The 19534-nt window shown below is 48.8% G+C and overlaps 1 protein-coding gene across 1 annotated transcript; it reads right to left on the bottom strand.

The window, feature by feature from the left end:
- Positions 1–3641: 3641 nt before the first annotated feature.
- PLAAT5 (phospholipase A and acyltransferase 5) lies at positions 3642–19412 on the bottom strand (the record flags this gene model as incomplete). Its single annotated transcript, XM_080817885.1, has 8 exons — positions 3642–4295; positions 6004–6266; positions 7317–7431; positions 10472–10580; positions 12383–12467; positions 13440–13641; positions 18391–18456; positions 19398–19412. 8 exons carry the CDS (start codon positions 19410–19412, stop codon positions 4203–4205), a joined length of 948 nt encoding a protein of 315 aa, XP_080674011.1. The 3' UTR covers positions 3642–4202.
- Between the last annotated feature and the right edge of the window lie 122 nt (positions 19413–19534).

Here is a 19534-nt window from a genome sequence, read left to right as displayed (position 1 = left end):
AGCCCTTATGTTGGGCCAGACCATGTCTGGCTCAAGCATCCAAGACCCGCAGATTCGGAAGCCAGCCTTCCCTCTAAAATCTCGCTTTTGTGGAGTCCTTGTGCCCTATTGGTGGGAACGCAAGCTGGTCCAGCCACTGTGGAAAACAGGATGGGGGTTCCTCAAAAAATTCAAAACTAAGCCATAAAAAAGCATGAAAGCTTACCACTCGTAATGACAGGGATGGGGCTAGGGAGTATTATAGTAAGTGAAATAAGTCTCTCAGAGAAAGACAAGTACCATAGGATTTCACTCCTATGTGGAACTTAAGATACAAAACAAACGAGCTAAGCGGGGGGGGGGGGGGGGGGGGGGTGGCCGAGAAAGAGACTCTTAACTGTAAAGAACTAGTGGTTACCAGAGGGGAGGTGGGTGGGGGATGGATGAAAGAATAGATGGGGAGTCCTGGGGCTCGATCCCAGGACACCAGGATCATGATGTGAGCCAAAGGCATACGCTTAACCAAATGAGCCGCCCAGGCAACCTGAGTCTGACTCTTGATTTTGGATCAGGTCATGATCTCAGGGTTGTGAAATGGAGCCCTGCCCTCAGCATGGAGCCTGCTTAAAATTCTCTCTCTCCCTCCGCCCGTCCCCCAACACTTGCTCTCTCTCTCTCTCTCCCTCTCTCTCAAAAAAAAAGGGGGAGGAGGGGGACACATGCACCCTAATGTTTATTGCAGCATTATTTACAAGAGCCAAATTACAAAAGCAGCCCAAGTATCCACCCATGGATGAACGGATAAAGAAGATGTGACAGATACATAGAGAATGGGATACTACTTATCCACGGAAGAGAATGAAATCCTGCCATTTGCAACAACATGGATGCATCTAGAGGGTATAAGCCTAAGTGAAATAACTCAGACAGGGAAAGACAAATACCACATGATTTCACGCATAAGTGGAATGTAAAAAACAAAACAAAGGAGGAAAAAAAACACAAACAAAAGCCGGACTCTTAAATACAGAGAACAAAGTGGTGGTTATCAGAGGGCAGGTGGGTGGGGGGATGGGCGAAACAGGGGAGGAGGATTAAGAGCACACGTTTCACTAGGAGCACTGAGTCATCTATAGAATTGCTGAAACATTATATTGTATACCTGAAACAACTATAAACTGCATATTAATTATACAGGCACTAAAAATTTTTCTAATTAAAAATACATACATTTCCATAAAAAATAATAATAAAATCTCACTTTTTTGATCAAGTTCTCCTCCTGTGTGACTGCAGGAGACCCAGTTCCCTCCCAAGGTTTTCCCAAGGATGTTGACCTGGATCCTCCCCACCAGTCTGCTTGATTCTGACAGACTCCCTCCAGCGGTCCCTGGGCCTCTTGTCTCTGCAGCAGTCACTGTCTTGGGTACCACAGCCTTGTGCCCTGGCTCCTTCATCCCTCTCCTCAAGACAAGGCTCAAGAATAACAAAAGGTGGGCGCCTGGGTGACTCAGTGGGTTAAGCCGCTGCCTTCGGCTCGGGTCATGATCTCAGGGTCCTGGGATCGAGTCCCACGTCGGGCTCTCTGCTCAGCGGGGATCCTGCTTCCCTCTCTCTCTCTCTCTGCCTGCCTCTCTGTCTACTGTGATCTCTCTCTGTCAAATAAATAAATAATAATAAAAAATCTTGAAAAAAAAAGAATAACAAAAGGTGATTGTGAACATTAGAAGACAACTGGGAGCAGCTTATCTGTTCTCCCCTCTGCCCATGTCTCCTCTCAGCCTCTGGCCTGATGCCCGAGAGGAGTGCTTCATTCTTTGACTCAGCTGGCATCCCTGACTGACATGTTTTCCACTCTCTCTCTCCCACTTGCAGCCAGTGATAACAGATCCTTTTACCCTCATAATAATCTTTGCAGAGCTCATTCAGTGTTTTCTGATGCCGCCCTTTCAATCAGTAAGCCAAGCACCCAGATTGAGTACAGCCCCTGCTGGGTCATGTGTCATGACTACTGGGCCCCCTACTGTGAAGGGACTCAGCACAGTCAAGTTCTTTGACTTTCCCTTTGACGTGCCCAGTGGACCAACACCACCACTGAGCCCACTCCCTTATCCCCCCAAAGGGAAAAGGAATCAAAAGACTAAAAAAAAAAAAAAAAAAGCACACAAACAAGAGATCTGTGCATAACATCTCGGAAACGTTGGCATTCACATGGCTTTCCCAGAACAGCAGGTATGTGCCTTATAGCTCCAAGACGGAGAAGCCTCACCTGAGTGATTCCACCCAAAGCAGAGAATTCAGTTATGATCATAGAAGGCAGGAACTGCTCCAGGTTTGTAAACAGCACTTTAAGAAACCCTCCTCCCTCCCACCCCACACCTGCAAAGTGTAGAGTGTGCGTTCCAGAGCTCCCAGCCTTACGTGCACCTGTGAGCCAGGAGTAGACACCATCCAGCAGGTGCTCTCCACCCCACACCCCACTGTGCAACTTCTTGCTGCTGTCCCTGAGCGCTGCTGGTGGGTTCAGGCCACGGTGGGGAGAGCCAGGATGTGGCACGTGCTAGATGCTCAAAAATGTTTGTTGCATGAATGAATGAAACGTAAACCCTGATATTGAACTGAGGCCCTCGGCCCCACTGGGTGCAAACTGAAAGAAGCCCCAGAAGTGTCCTTCTGTCCCAAACCTAAGCGAGAGATAGATGAGCCCTTAGTTCACAAGTTACTAACCACTCCCTGGCATGGGGGAGTTGTCTGTTTGTCACACAAATCTGGTTTTTTGGATGAATGATTACTATGGTCTGGGAGGTCAGAGTCATCTTCGGAATCAAAAAGTTCACTAATATACGACAGAGTTCATTCAAAACTAAAAGGAATATACTTTACAGGAGATAAATTCCTGGCGGTTGGGTTCTACCTCAAAGGAAGTCTCAACCTAGACCATCATGAAAAAGGAGCTGGAGGGAGTGGTATTGGGAGCTCAGCAGATTCTAGGGGGTGGGGAAGAGATGGTTGGAGGGACTCAGGGTAATAACAGCTTTATCTTCCTCATGATTCACAGAAATGAGGGCATATGCTCCACCGACCAACCCCTGGAGCTCCCACACACAGCAGAGTGAGAGGTCATTGGAAAAGGCAGATGCAAGACAGAGACACACACCCAGACCCAGCGTCTAGACAACGAGAGGATGCGGTCAAGTTCGGATTGCTAGGGAAAGAGTGGGAGGGGGAAGAAACCGAAGAGTTTCGCTGAGAGTCTACTTTGTCCAAATAGGAGAAAGGCTCATGGGCCATCCTGACAGATATCATGTGAAATGCTCTGGGGGCTCCATCCTGCTTCTGTCCACATCACTCATGGTTCCTAGCCATTCTGAGAGGCCCTCTCCAGCCTTCCTGGATCCCTTCGGCTCTCAACGAGCACCAACAGGCCCTGGTCTTCATTCTAGATCTGCTTTCCTGCCAACAGCAGTCAACACACACACAAAAATCACTCCTCCCGCTCCCTCATGTGCACAGAAATCTGCAGAGGAAATTATTTTAAATATTCCTCTGAAATCAGTGAAAATAACTATTTCCGATTTTCTGGTAATTCTAAGGTTAAAAAAACGAAGTAAATGTTGATTATAATTTAAAGCACGGGGTGTTAAGCAACAGAGAATAAGGCTGGTGTATGATTTTGTATTAAGCACAGGGGACTCTGCATAGCAAGCCGCTGAGTTTCCTTCAAGCCCTCCTCCCCCACCCACAGCGCTGCGGGTCAGGGAGAGCTGGATACACGTGAGGGCGACAAGCTGGAGACATTCTAGTTCAAGAACAAGAACTTCTGAAAAAGAGCTCTTTGTTCCCGGGAATGTTCAAGCAGAGGGTTCCAGGATGGCTTAGGTGGTATTCAAACATCACAGACCAGAGTCAGCCTGAGAAACCAGCAAGACCCTTCCCACCGGGAGGGAGATGACACAAGCCTAGGAAATGCCTAGCAGGTGCCTGGTGCCTCACGGAAGCATAATAATAAACATTAGTTTCTTCTCACCCCGAGAGTCCACGGATCTAGGATCACATATATTGGATGTATTTCTGGAGGGGTCTTTGGATACATTCTAGATTCTTCCAGAAGTTCACAATTTTCTCGAGTGGGGCTATGGAAAGAGAAGGCAAGGGGAGGCAAGGAGGCACGTCGTCCCTGCCGATGACGGCAGTTCCTCCCCTGCTTGGAGTTCCGAGCTCCTTCAGGCGGTTATGGGCTTGGGCCTGATGCTCTCCACGACGGCTGAGATGACCGCTCCCGCAGCCTTCGCGCCTTCCATCAGTGCGTGCTCTACCTGCAAAGCAGACCAGTCCACAGGACTCTCAGGGGTGATCCCAGGCTTGTGCCCTGCCCCTATCACTCCCCTTCAGCACCCGGCCTGCCTGGAGGAGGAAGTAACCTGTGCTAGCCTCTATTTCCAAAGATCCTAGCGTTGCAAGGGACCAAGAGAAGTCAGGATGGCCCAGGATGGGACATCCGAGGCGGACGTACTCCCTGTCCCTCCAAGGGCATCCATGGCTCCTGGCCCCCTTGGTCCCTCAGAGCCATTCAGCCCAGGATCTGCCTTTGGAGTAGGGATAGGGAGGCAAAGGATCTCAGCGTGGCTGAGCCACTGAGACCTTCATCTACATACAGGGAATCTGAGAGCCAGGGAGGGGAGCTCACTTGGACAAAGTCATGGTAGGAATCAGTGTCTGAGCGTGGCCCACACTCCAGAGAAGGCTCCCTGGCATCCATTTGGTTCCTGGGGTCTTGTCATATACAAATGCTTGTGGGATGGGAGATCCCTGACACTGGAGCCCCCAAGCCCCCCTGCACTGGAGCGAGGCCTCCGAAGAATGGAGTGCGGGCCGGGAGAGGACAGAAATAAAGGAGGAAGGTGCAGAAAGCGGAGGGGACAGGGGTGGGTGACCCGCTCACGCTCTCTCAGCAACAATAGAGAGACCAGCATTGGGATTTGAGCCCAGTACCCTGAGGGGACACAAGAGCCACAGAAAAAAAGCAAGAAAAAAAAAAAAGGTGTTCCTTCTTTAATTCTTCATTTCTCAATCTATTAAAAAGGGGATATAAATGCACCTTCCACTCCTCTCACAGGGTTTAGTAAGGATCAAATAGGAAAGAGGGCTGCTCAGGTTGTCACAGATATTTTGAGCTATTTTTCAAAGCCCTTGAACACATGGACAGGGCCTCATTGGGGTTATCCCCACCCCGTGTGGTGGGGGGTCACGAACCCAAACACAGAATGGGCCAGGCTGGTAAGACGGGCGAAGCTCGCGGTGGCACGTCGACCCCAACATGCCCCATCTAAAGAGACAGCCACTACTCGGCCGCACAGGTCATCGAGCAGAACACGGGCCTCATGGCCTGATCCGTCAGTTGTTCTAAATGGCTGTGAATCCAGATCTTTTTATATAAAATTTCTATATTTTGGGGGCGCCTGGGTGGCTCAGTGGGTTAAAGCCTCTGCCTTTGGCTCGGGTCATGATCCGAGTCCTGGGATCGAGCCCCGCATCGGGCTCTCTGCTCAGCAGGGAGCCTGCTTCCCTTCCTCTCTCTCTGCCTGCCTCTCTGCCTACTTGTGATCTCTGTCAAATAAATAAATAAAATCTTTTAAAAAATTTCTATATTTTTAAGTCTCGGGAAGTTGTACAAATTAAAAAAACAGAACCCAACAACACTACCCATCCAAGCAAAACATGTCTGTGGGCCAGATGTAGCCCCAAACCTCACTTTACCCCCGTTGTGTGAAAGAACAAACAGAAAGAAGAGTCTGACCAAGGCAACCCCCCTCCCGCCGCAAGGGTCCCAGCTCTACAGCCTAGCGCCTCTGCGCTCCTCCACGGGCTAACAGAGGGGAAACCACCTCCTGAACCATGAAGTCCTGTGGACGGAGAAGGCCCCCGGCACAGCAAAGAACGCTCCCATCACAGAGGAGATGACAAGCCCCGAGGAGTCTCAGAAAGAAGCCACCATCCCGGCAAAAGTCGCAAAGGTCGCGGTACCTGCTGGCTCCGGGGCACGCCGTATCTGAGGTCATTGACGAAGTGCTCACAGTTCCCTTCGATCAGGCTGTACTGCACGATCTTGTTGATCATCTTTCTCGTGCGTTGGAGGATCTGGTCCACGGGCAGGGGCAGGTACGTCCCGTCCAGCTTGTTGTTGATCTTCCAGGAGCAGCCGTGCAGCACGTCCTCCAGACGGCTGTACTTCACCACCGCGCGGTTGCTGAAGACGGAAGTGATGCTGCCCACCTCGAATTCCTCACCTGGGGACCAAGGGGAACAGAAGCTGGAAAGCTGCGAGGGACAGCGTTGGGGGAGGGGGCGGGTAGTGCACTGGCTCACTCTTAAGATGTGCGTCAAGTGGCTTCCCTCCAAGACCTCGGCTTTGGCATCTGTCGAAGGCATGGCCGAGGATGGGGAGTGGATGACATGAACTGCGCCCCCGCCCCCACCCCCCTAGTGAGACACCTGTCGCCTGGAGATCAGCCCATCGGCCTTTTTTTTTTTTTTTAATGACAGATGATGTTGAGCATCTTTTCCTGTAGGGGGTCACAGGAGAGGGGCTCCACCCTGCAGGGGGGGGAGGCGGGACCTAGGGAGGAGGACTGAGCCCTGGGGGTGAGGGCTGTGAGCATGGTGTGGCCACAGGCCTTTGGTCCCAGGGCCCTACTGCAGTTTCATCCTGAGTGGACAACACTCACACAGGATGCAAGATTCAGAAGGCATCAGAGCATACGCAGGGGTGTCCCCTAGCCTCCCCTTCTCCCAGCACCTCCTGGTCCCTTCCCACAAGGGGACCACTGTGACTAAGTGTGTCTCCTGTTCTGTCTTCTTCCATCACCACATCTTCCCATCAAATCTCCACTAAATTTGAATTAGTCACCAGTTGAATCTCAGCCTTGTGCTAGGAGACCTTGAGGAATGAAAGGAAAGCTGTGTGTCTGGGGACGGTCAGAAAGAGCGGGGCGACGAGCCAGGATGCGGCAGCAGCATCTAGGGGCCGTCGGAACGTGCAGGCATCTGCCCCCCTCCCGGGAAAGCCTCAGAAAGAGGAGGAGGGACACCGAGGCTCAACGAACACAGGGCCACCAGGTGCACTGCCTCTCCCTTAGGGCTGGACGCTCGGGGGCGTTGGGTGGACAGAGATCAAGCTCCGTCACCCAGTCCACTGAGGGCCAGGAATGCGCTGAGTGTTTTTTGGCTAATGAAGGCAGCCGCTGAGGAACCCAATAACTAAATGCACTTGTTCTTACTCTGCTAACTTCAGTGTCAATATCAATGTGTCAATATCAATATATCAATAGAGTATCCACCCTTACTCGGGGCAGCCAGATGCACCACGCAGTCGTCTTCCATGTAGATGGCCCAGTGCTCATAGCCGACTCGAAAAATCTCAATCAGGTCTCCGGGTCTGGGCCTTGGTTTGCCCTGTGAGGGGAGAAATAAGATAAAGAAACTGCACCTGCCCAAGGAACTCCGGAGACCCTGTCTGGGGATTAGCTAGAGTCAGCCTGAAGACACAGGGTTTCATCGCTTTGTAGAAATCCAGGCTACCAGAAGCTCTCTTCCCACGGACGGACGGTGGGTAGCGGGGGGATGGGTGGGAAGGAGGGCCTGCCCCTCTCCTGCTGTCACTCGGGTTATTAAAGCCACAGAGGCTAACTGTGCCAGCGGCCGATGTATTGCCACTGGGCTCCAAATGTGCCCTCCAGATAAGCTCTGTGATATGTGCCGGAGCTCTTTTAAGCTTTTCTCCTTAAAAATGAGCACTTCATTGGGGCGCCTGGGTGGCTCAGCGGGTTAAGCCTCTACCTTCAGCTCAGGGCGTAATCTTGGGGTCCTGGGATCGAGCCCCTACTCTCTACTCTCTACTCAGCGGGAAGCCTACATCCCTCTCTCTGCCTCTCTGCCTACTTGTGATCTCTCTTTCTCTGTCAAATGAATAAATAAAATATTTTTTAAATGAGCACTTCATTAAGCATTGCAAGAGGGAAGGGTTCTCCTGCAGGTTCTGGCTTGCAGAGGGGGTGGGGAGGGTGATGGTCAGTAGTGTGGGTGTGAGGACTTCTGGCAGGGCTCTACCCAAGCCAGAGGCCTCCAACAGTAACCTTTCTGAGCCCTTCCGCAGAGAAATCAGTGCCCAAACACCTCCAGCACTTGCTGGTGTCTTGACTCCCTCTGCACGGATCCCACATGGACGGGTCCAGAGTTCCCCCAAGTCTGCATGCTCAAACCACCTGCTGACAGCCCGCCACCACCACCACCGGCCCATGGCCAAACCAAATTTCCCTGCTTTCCTCTCTAATGAGGTCTGAACCCCTTCCAAGTCTGTCCTTCCCTGAGAATTCTGCCTCAGGCCTGGGAGGCTATGTTGAGTTTCTTCATTTCTTAGAGTTACTCTTATATAGTTTAACAATTCTTTAAACTTTCCCCTGTTTGATCTACTGGGTAGTTTCTATCTCTTGATTGGCCCCAAAATGCTGATGCTCTATCCCTTGAAAGAGGCCTGGGGAGGAGACAGTGTGCGTGTGTGTAATGTGTGTGTGGGTGTGTGCCGCACGTGCATGTATGTGGGCACGATGCAGTACTGTGCACTTAAAAATTTATTAAGAGGGTCGATCTCATGTTAAGTGCTCTCTCTTAACACAATAAAAAAAGAAAAGAAAAGAAAACCTAGAGCTTTTGCAATTGCAAACCCAAACTAAAAAAAAGAAAAAGGAAAAAGAAAAAGAACTCTCTTATCCCCTCCTTCTGTACTATGCATCCCTCCCAAACCGTCCTTAAGTTTGTCCAGGATGGGTCCTGGGGAGAAGTTCTGCTCACTGATTTCTCCCTGAGAAAGCAAGCTGGGGAATCAGAGCCCACAGAGACCTGGGGAGCCCTGGTGCGGATCACACCACCCCACCCAGCCATCAGCTTCACAACGGATTTGTCGCTTACTCAACCATTTGCCCACTTTAGTATAATTTCCTCAAGGCTGCATCTCACCTCCCAGTTGCCAGCTCTATTTTCATGGTGGAGGACAGCCATTTGCCTGGCAAAAATTCACAGAAGTAAAAGGGGGCACCTGTTTCTTTTCTGAACTACAATGTACAAAATTTACAAATTTACAAAACCATCACCACCATCCATTGGACTTCATCGAAATTTTAAAATTTCGTTCTTCGGGAGCTATTGTTAAGAGAATGAAGACACAAGCCACAGACACTGAGAGGATCCTGCAAAGCATGTATCTGATGAAAGGAACGGACACAGAATTTCTGAAGAAACCAAGGGGGGAAACGGGCAAAAGGATTTGGACACTTCGCCAAGGAAGATGGATATGGAAGATGTTCGACGTCGTTAGTCCTTAGAGAAATGCAAATTAAAACCACCACGAGACCCTTACAGACCTATGAGGATACCAACAATTAAAGAGACAACCAAATACCGATGAGGAGGCACTGGAACTTTCGCACACTGCTAGCGGGAATGTAAAACGACACAACTGGTTTGGAAAACAGGAGGTTAAAAATGCAACTACATATGGGGGAGCCCGGGTGGCTCAATTAAGCATCTGCCTCTGGCTCAGGGTCCTGAGACTGAGCCCTGGGAGGGCTCTGTGCTCCGAGGGGGAGAATGCTTGAGATTCTCTCTCTCCCTCTGCTCCCCCTCCCGCCCCTTCTCTCTCTCTCAAATAAATAAATAAAATCTTTTAAAAAAGATACATCTACCATATGATCTAGCCATTTCATTCCTAGGTATTCGCCCAAGAGAAAAGACAACACCTGTCTATACAAAGACTTGCACACAAATGTTCGTGGCAGTTTTATTTGAAATAGCCAAAACCCGGTAACAGCCCAAATGCCCATCAAGCGGTGAATGGACAAACGATGGTGTATTCATACAATGCATTACTACTGGGTAATAAAAAGGAATGAACTATGAATCACATGGAACAATATGGATATAACTTTAATTACACGAAATTATATGAAAGGAGACGGACAAAAAGAGCCCATAGGATATGATTCCATTGACAGAATTCTCTAGAAAATGCAAATTAATGTATAGTGACAAGAAGCCGATCCGGGGCTGCCTGGGGAGGGGGGGAGGGGTGAGAAGAGGTGGGATTTACAAAAGAAAACAACGTTTGGGGAGTTATGGAGATATTCATTATCTTGACTGTGGTGATGGTTTCATGGGTGTACACACACCACACCATATCCAACAGTATATTCTAAAAATGTATACTTTATCGTATATGGATATGTATAGTTATATACATATATAGTTACATGTAGTTATATCTCAGCAAAGCTTAATAGAGTTCAACAAAGCTGTTTTTGAAAAAAAATTTTAAGGCACAACCAATATCCCAAATCAGTATGCACTTCAACCTGCCACACAGTCTAAATAAAGCACAAGGGTCTGTAGAGAAGTCACGGGCAGAGTAAAGGTGCACGCAAAGAACTCTTGTGATACCTACCTCAGCGGCTTGCTTTGCCAATTTCCCGGCGCTCTCAGGCTTTGGGGCTGAATTCGACTCTGCTCTTTTCTCCTTGGGTGTGGTCTCCAAGTTAACTATGGGCTTCCCCCTAGATGAATTTTGTGATCACAGAGTTAACAAATAACACTATTTCACCATTATTGGAAACTCTGTATTACTTCAGACTTGTGATTTCCGGATCTCCTTCAATTTCGAAACCCTAGGAAACAGCTTCCCCAAAGCGTGTTTCCGTGATCACGCTCTTAGCTGCCATACAAAATAATTGCCATTTCCTGCATTTCGGATGATCGTTAAACTGCTAATGATAGCAGTGAGTAGCTTTCAGGATTTTTTATTTATCGCTAATCATCCATGTTTTACATGTAAGATCTTACATGTCTTACATGCTGTCTTACATGTTTTTCAAAGTGACACCTGTACATAGCTTTAAAAAAATGGTAACGGTACATAATGGCTTCTAATGAAATACAACAGGCCTCGATTCCCTCCCTTCCTTCTGTCCATCCTACTGGGGGGGCAAACCCCTCGAGCTCTCTCTTCCAACAACTAGGTCCATAAATCTGAGAAATCTCATTAAGCCTCAATACTGTAACTGTACATATCTTGAAAGAAATCAGTATATTTTGTCTCTTGAACCAAAACGTTATTTTGAGAGGACTGAAACCAACGGCAGGAATAGCTTTGGGATAATATAGTGAAATATATTAGGGTCAAAAAGGTCTGGGTTTGGGGGGCCTGGCTGGCTCAGTCAGTAGAGTGCTAGAGGGTGCGACTCTTGATCTTGGGTTTATGAGTTCAAGCCCTATGCTGGATGTGGAGATTACTTAAAAAAAAAAAAATCTTAAAAAAAAAAAAAACATACGGGGTTTGAATCCTGGCTCTGATCCTTGCTATCCAACTTTGAGCTAGTAAATGAATGTGTCTGAACATCAGTTTGATTATCTATAAAACAGAGATGAGAGTATTTGCATCTCAGAGTTGTCGAGAGGGTTAAAAGAGAGAGTATAATATATACACATCTGGTACATTACCAACTAAAAAATGGCATTTTATTTGCCTTTCCCCCACACTTTACCTCTTCTCCAAAGTATAGTGTACGGGGATGGAGTATAGTTCTTTGGGGAACACTCAGACCCTCACAATTTTTAAAAGAAGCAAACCATGCTTATTATTATTATTATTATTATTAACATATAATGTATTATTTGCCCCAGGGCTACAGATTATGAATCACCAGGCTTAACACAATTCACAGCACTCACCATAGCACATACCCTCCCCAACATCCATAACCCAGCCACCCTATCCCTCCCAGCCCCACCCCCACCCCCCAGCAAACCTCAATATGTTTCCCGAGATTAAAAATCTCTCATGGTTTGTCTCCCTCCCCAGTCCCATCTTGTTTCATTTTTTTCCCTCCCTAACCTCCACAACCCCCCGCCCTGCCTCTCAAATTCCTCGTATCAGAGAGATCTTATATTAATCATCTTTCTCTGATTTGACTTATTTCGCTTAGCATAATACTCTCTAGTTCCATCCAGGTCCTTGCAAATTGAAGCAAGTGTTTTTAATGAAAGTGAACTGAGGAAATTTGCAAGATCACATCATTCATTAGTGAGACCACGTGGCCACGCGGTAAACCGCAGTCCTCAGGGTTCTGGAGGTCTGGCGGCTAGAAACTGCTGCCAAGCAGGTCCCTCCAGCGGGTCCCAGGCCTGGAGGTCATCTATTATCCGGAGCACAGCAGCCCTCCCCTTGCTGGTTAGGGGGCAAGTAGGCCGGTTCCTATGGAAACCAGCTCCGGATTTGCTTTATAGGATTACCATCAAAGTCGGTTCTCCAAAGTCTTCCCCACCGGAAGACCTAGTCCTTCCACACGGAGACTCTTACCCCTCCTGGCTGCTTCTGCTCAGCTCTGAGGTTCCCTGCTGTGGCTCCTTGGGTGAGAGCTGGACCAATGCTTGAGATGATTCTTCTGGTAGGGGGTGGGGGGTGGGGAGGAGGATGCTATTTAAACCACAACTGCCTGGACATCTGGGTGGCTCAGTCCCTTAAGCGTCTGCCTTCAGACCCGGTCATGATCCCGGGGTCCTGGGATGGAGCCCCACATTAGGCTCCCAGCTCAACAGGGAGCCTGCTTCTCCCCCTCCCTCTGCCACTCCCCCTGCTTGTGCTTTCACACTCTCCCACTCTCTCTCTCTCTCTCTCTCTCTAATAAATAAATAAAATCCTTAAAAAATAAATGGAAAACAAACCACAACTGCCTCCTACAGGGAACAAAATCTGTGAAAGGATTGTTGGAGCGAGCACCTTGACATCTCTGTGAAGGTGGGCTCAGAGCTCCAGTCGAGAACCGTGCCTGGCCGGGTCAGCCCTCAGTTTTGGGGTGAGGAAGTGAGTGGATTGTGAGACTGGGTGCTGGAGAGGTCTCAGTTCCCCTGGAAAGAAGAGACTTTGGAACTCCCAGAGATACGCTCGCTCGGGAGGGGATGAAGTGAGATCCCAGACATCCAGGGACTAAACCTGACAGCAGAAGTTTCAGCGGCCCTCGGGTCCTAGAGCCATTGTCAGCTCTGTTGGCAGAGCTGCCAACTCTGCTTCCAGCTCTACCCCTAACAGAGTCAGAGGGTGGACACCCGAGGGAGACACTGGACACCTGGCTCGCTTTGGTTGAATTACCAACGAAAGATCATTCCAAGTATGCGCTCATTCCGGTTAACGGGCATTTCGCACCGCAACACTTAGCTAGGAGAAGGAGCCTTGAAGGCATCTCTGGTGCCTTTTCTGGGGTCCGATGGCCCACTGGGACCTGAGAATCACCACCCCCCATAGGGCCTCCAGGCCGCCGCGCTGCGGCTCGGTGGGGAGGAGCCGGGTTCCTGTGGCCGGGCCGACGAGAGCACAGTGGACCTGCCGGGGGCTGGTGGCCGGTCCCCAAGCAGCGTACCTGCGACTCGGGGGCCGGGGCCGGGGCCGGGGCCGGGGCGGGGCCGGGGGAAGCGAGAGAGGCGGCGCCTTCTCTCCCCGCGGGCGGCGGGGCCCAGGCCCATCCCGCTGCTGCGGCTCCACACCGGCTGGGACCCCGTCGGCTCGGCGCGGGGCTGGCGGAGCCGGCGGGGTGGAGGGCGCTGGCGCGGCGCGGTGAGGACCTGCGGAGGGCCGGGGGGCGCCTGGCCGCGAACCCGGGGCGCGCAGCAAACGGCGGGAGCGCGCGGGCGCCGTGCGCACGGCCGGGGGAACGGAGAGGGCGCTCGTGGGGGGGGGGGGGCGCTTAGAGGCCCAGGAAAGGCGAGGAAAGCGGCGGCGGAGGTCACAGGGGGTGCGGTGGGTTAGGTGGAAGGCCGCGCAAACAGGGGGCACGGAGGCCGGAGGTGCCATCCCACGCGGCTGCAGAAGCGGACGGAGGAGCAACAAACACACTGATGCCACATTAGGCGGGCCTGGGGCGGCCCGCTCAGGAGTTAAGATCTTGAGGGATTCACAGTTTTTATTTGAATTATTTATATAACTTAAATTATATATTTTGTAACTAATTCTATATCATACGTAATATATACAAAAGAACACAGGGAGAGGCCCTGGGTGCCTCAGTCGGTTAGGCGTGGGACTCCCGATAATGGCTCAGGTCTTGATATCAGGGTGGTGAGTTCTAGACCAAGGATGGTTCCACGCTGGGCGCTGAGCCTACTTTAAAAAAAAAAAGAAAGAAAGAAAGAAAAGAAAACGTGGAATACTTGTAGTTGTGAAACGGAATGAAATTACTCTCCATGGACGCACCAGTCTACTTAAGAACGGGAACATACCTAGCACAGATGCTCCCACCCGTGCGTTCGTCCCTTGTCCCATCTCCCCGCCTCCCTCTGCCAGAGGTAACCTCTCCCCACTCTTGTGTCTCTTATGCCCTTGCTCTTTTTTCCTAAGGATTTTGTTTATCTGAGAGAGATCGAGCACGAGCCGAGGCCGAGGCGAAGGGAGAGGAAACAGCAGACTCCAGGCTGAGTGGGGAGCCCTTCCCGGGGCTCGATCCTCGGATCATGACCTGAACTGAAGGCAACGCTTAACCGACCTCGCCACCCAGGCGCTCTTGTGCCCCTGCCTTTTTTAAAAAGTAGCTTTGTAAAACCCCTTCTTTGTACTTCTCATCCATCCTTTCCTTCTGTATATTGGAAGCTTTATAGAAATGGTATGCCGTATGTTCCGAAACTTGCTTCCTTTAAAGCGTAATACCTTCAATCCATAATACCTACATCTTACTGTATAAATCTGTAAGTTGTTTTCCCTGCTGGAAAACAGCCCATTCTGAGAATGTACCACAATTTATCCATCTGGTGCCAAAGCCACATGGTTACTTCTGAATTTGGAATTAGAAATTATTGAAAAGAACCCTAATTGCGCCCTGACGATGCATGCAGAAGAGTCTACAGAATTTAGTACCTGGGAAGGTATGCAAAGATTCAGCTTTACGACAAAACACTAAAACATTTCTCCAAGTGATGGCGCCAATTCAACTTCTACCAGCAGCGAGTAAGAACTCCTGTGGATTTACACCTTCACCAACACTTAGTACTGTCATATTTGCTTTTTCCACGTAAATGGATATAAAATAGTATTTTACTAAGAAGTCTTACTGGAAGTTTTCATTTGCTTTTCACTGATCACTAAGATTGAAACATATATATATACACATATATATGTGCATATATGTATATAAAATCAGCCATTTAGATTTCCTCTTGTAAAAAGTGCCTTTTCATGTCTTTTGCCCAATTTTCTCTGGAATCGTCAGTTTTATTTGTTTACACATATTTTCTTCCAGGTAATGGCTTGTCTTCCCTTTCTTTATGGAGTCTCCAGTTAAAGAAAAGTTTTTAACTTTAATGCGGTAGAGCTGATCAGTCCTCTCTTTTGTGGTTAGCACTCTGCATCTTGCCATGAAGTTCTTTCTTGCTCTGAAGTCAGAAAAATATTCTCCTACATTTTCTTATAAAAATTTTAAATGTTGTCTTTTTCATTTAATCTACGTGGACTTGATTTTTCCCCATATGAATAATCCCCGTACGATTTAGCTCAGCATGGCTTATTCATAGTTTCTTCTTCCCCCAGGAATGAGCAAGACCACCTGCGTTATGTGTCAGACTTTATAGAACAAGCAAGAATATCGTTGGCTGTATTTCTACTCCACTGGTAAATGTGTCTGTCCTTGTGATCCTATCAGGTGATCTTTTTTTTTTTTTAAGATTTTATTTATTTATTTATTTGACAGACAGAGATCACAGGTAGGCAGAGAGGCAGGCAGAGAGAGAGAGAGGAGGAAGCAGGCTCCCCGCTGAGCAGAGAGCCCGATGTGGGGCTCGATCCCAGGACCCTGGGATCATGACCTGAGCCGAAAGCAGAGGCTTTAACCCACTGAGCCACCCAGGTTCCCCTATCAGGTGATCTTAATTACTAAATCTTTATAATAAGTCTCGATATATGGAATTCTGGAGACTCCCCCCCCCCTTTATTCTTTCACAGGAGTTTCTTAACTATTCTTGGGCTTTTGCCCTTCCATAAAGATAGCTTGCTAAATTGCTCAAAATACTCTGTTGAGGGGCACCTGGGTGACTCAGTGGGTTAAGCCTCTGCCTTCGGCTCAGGTCATGGTCTCAGGGTCCTGGGTTCGAGCCCCACATCCAGCTCTCTCCTTGGCAGGGAGCCTGCTTCCCCCCCACCCACCTGCCTCTCTGCCTACCTGTGATCTCTCTCTCTCTCTGTCAAATAAACAAATAAAAATCTTTAAAAAAATACTCTGTTCGCATCTTGATTGAAATTACATTGAATTCGTATGTCAATTTGGCAATTTCGATCTTTACAAAATGGAGTCTTCCAATCAATTACATAGTATCCCTGTTTGTGAGGTCTTCTTTAACATCTTCCAATGAAGTATTTTTTTATAATTTTTTAATAAACATATAATGTATTATTAGCTCCAGGGGTACAGGTCTGTGAATAACCAGGTTTACACACTTCACAGCACTCACCATAGCACATACCCTCCCCAATGTCCATAACCCCAGCCCTCTCTCCCTACCCCCTTCCCCCAGCCACCCTCAGTTTGTTTTGTGACATTAAGAGTCACTTACGGTTTGTCTCCCTCCCAAACGCATCTTGTTTCATTTATTCTTTTCCTACCCCCCAAATCCCCCATGTTGCTTCTCGACTTCCTCATATCAGGGAGATCATATGATAGTTGTCTTTCCAATGAAGTATTTTTTTTTGTAAAGACTTCATTTATCCATTTGAGAGAGAGTGAGAGAGCATGAGAGGGGAGAGGTTCAGAGGGAGAAGCATACTCTCCATGGAGCTGGGAGCCCGACGAGGGACTTGATCCCAGGACTCCTGGATCATGACCTGAGCTGAAGGCAGTTGCCTAACCAACTGAGCCACCCAGGCGCCCCCAATGAAGTTTTATATTATTCTTCATAAAGATCTGATCTTCAGTATATTGCGTTTTTCCCTCTACTCTTTGGGAAGTTTACCCGGGATCCTTTCATTTATTGCCCTTGAAATCTTAACATGCATGCTCAAAGTCCAAAACTAATATCTTAAACACCCCTCTGCAACAATGCAAGGATGTCAGGACATTCACCCCTGTCTTCCTCTCCCATGTTATTTTAGTTTTGCCCTTTTTTTTTAGCCTGAATTCACGTAATTACCATTGATACATTATACAGACATTCATTTAGATTTGCCGATTGGCCACTACCATTGCTCATCACTCCTTCTTGCATTGCAAACCTTCCCTCTGACGTCATCTTTCTTCTTCCTAAAACATAGTTCTTAGGAACGCCTACCATATATCTCTCCTGGCTCTCATGGTGCCCAGATGAGACCCCACACACCCACCCATCAGGAAGTAAATACGTCTGCTTCTGTTTCTTTCTGTGGTGTCACCAACATCGATGGCCAGTGCTAAACTATATTGGGTTTCAGTAACCAAAAATGATTGGAAAGTGACAGGAACCCAGCAGGAAAGAGAGAGTCAGTCTACATGGTCAAGAGTCATGGGCAGGGGAAGAAATCATGCTACATTAAGTTTTTGGTTGAGATTCTTCCCCAAACTTATGTTCCATGGGGGAGGGAAGATGGTTCATAGGATAAACATCAAAGGAGTGAAAAGTGTTGTGTTAGCCTACTGAAGTTATGGGGGGTGTTTGTTCTTCCCCCATTTTACAACACTTCCATCCAGATGGTTCGATCTCTGTGTTGGGGGAGATAAATTAAAAGTGGCTGGCTCTGTCCTATTGGTTTTCTCCTCCAGGTGTACGTCGTCTCTCTTCAAGTCGACCGGAAACTCCTTGAGAGCAAGAGTGATTGCCGCTCCCTGTAACGACCACAGCATCTTGTCTCGCAAAATGGCCGCAGACACAAAGACTCCCTCGCAGGGCAGAGGAGCACCCAAATAAGTTGAAACTGTCTTCTCCAGAGTGTATTAACAAGCTTTCAGGCAACAGCACCTCCATTCCTTCAACAGATGCTGACAACAATCATAAGAGAATATTATGAACAATTATAGGCCAACAAATTGGGCAATCTGAAAGGGAGGGGTAAATTCCTAGAAACATATAAACTAACAAATGTTCAGGGACTGAACATCTCCTGTCCAGGCCATTTCCTGCACCCTCACCCTCCCCCAAAATGGTCCTGCCTGGAATTAACCATCTCCCCACCTTCCAGATTGTACCTGCAGCTTCTCTGTTTTTCCATTAGTTCACCAGACTCTTCCCAATCCTTTGGTTCAAGATGTTGGAGGCTTTTTTTTTTCTTTTCCTTTTGGCCTCTTTTCCTCATCTTTCTCACCAGCCAGCTGTCCAGTTCTGTCGATCCTTCCTGCCCAGGATTTCTACTCATTATCCTACTGTCTGTTCCAGGACGGTGCAGAACTGGTCCCGAGAGAAAAAGGATCTGCGAGACTCTCCAGGGACCTGGAAGGGAGCCAGAGAGATGAAAGCTGAGATGTAGACCAAAGTAGGTGAATCTGGACGTTAGTTTCTCCCCAGGCCCAGAGCTATACCCATGCAAGAGCACAGATAGGGGAAGAAGTTGCTAGATCAAAGAATGGGGGAGAAAGGGGCACCCTTAGGTCCCTGATTATGATTCCCAGCTACTAACTGGTTCCTCATAGACAAATGGATAAATTTGCCTCGATGAGGATCTGCAGCCGGTGAGAAGAGCAGCTGCCTCGTGTGGGCTTGTGCCAGGACTCCACGGCTGCTGGGGAGAGACAGAAGGTGCTGGTGGCCGGATAGGAGCCCGAAACCACAGCTCCGGGTAGTCAGTCAGTCATTCTTTTTTTTTTTTTTTAAGATTTTATTTATTTATTTGACAGACAGAGATCACAAGAAGGCAGAGAGGCAGGCAGAGAGAGAGGGGAAAGCAGGCTCCCTGCTGAGCAGAGAACCCGATGCGGGGCTGATCCCAGGACCCTGGGATCATGACCTGAGCTGAAGGCAGAGGCTTAACCCACTGAGCCACCCTGGCGCCCCTCAGTCATTCATTCTTTAAATACATTTGACCACTTGTTTGGTGTCAGGCTTGCTTGGTGCTGAGGATCTAAGTGTAAATTTGCCCTCATGAAATTTATAGCTGGGAAGTAGGGGGAAGGGGAGACAAACATTAGACAATTCCTCGATGTATAATGACCAGTTATGATAAAGGCTCAGAAGGACAAGCCCAGGTCTAGGGAGCCGGGGTGGAGTGGGGGCACCAGCCTGGGGCAGGGAAATCTCTCCCCACTCCCATCAGTGTCAGGGTCATCATCAGGCCTTTCCCCTCTCCCACAATTTCCCCTCCCTCTGGCTCAAGAAAAGGGATTTGCCCTCTCCCACTCCTGGACAGACCCACAGCCTCAAAGGCCCTCTCTCACTCTGTAGCCTCGCATGTTCCGCAAGCTCTGGAGTCGTGCTTTAAGCCCAGCCAGGTCCCTTGCAGCTGTCCAAAGCCCAGGAAAGGAGAAATGAAATGCACCACCTTCTTCCTTCTGCTTCGGCCCCTCATCAGCCC

Source organism: Martes martes (genome assembly GCF_963455335.1).
Source record: "Martes martes genome assembly, chromosome: 10".
Classification (NCBI taxonomy): domain Eukaryota; kingdom Metazoa; phylum Chordata; class Mammalia; order Carnivora; family Mustelidae; genus Martes; species Martes martes.
Note: the sequence above shows the minus strand (reverse complement) of the source record. Positions and strands in the feature narration are given on the sequence as shown.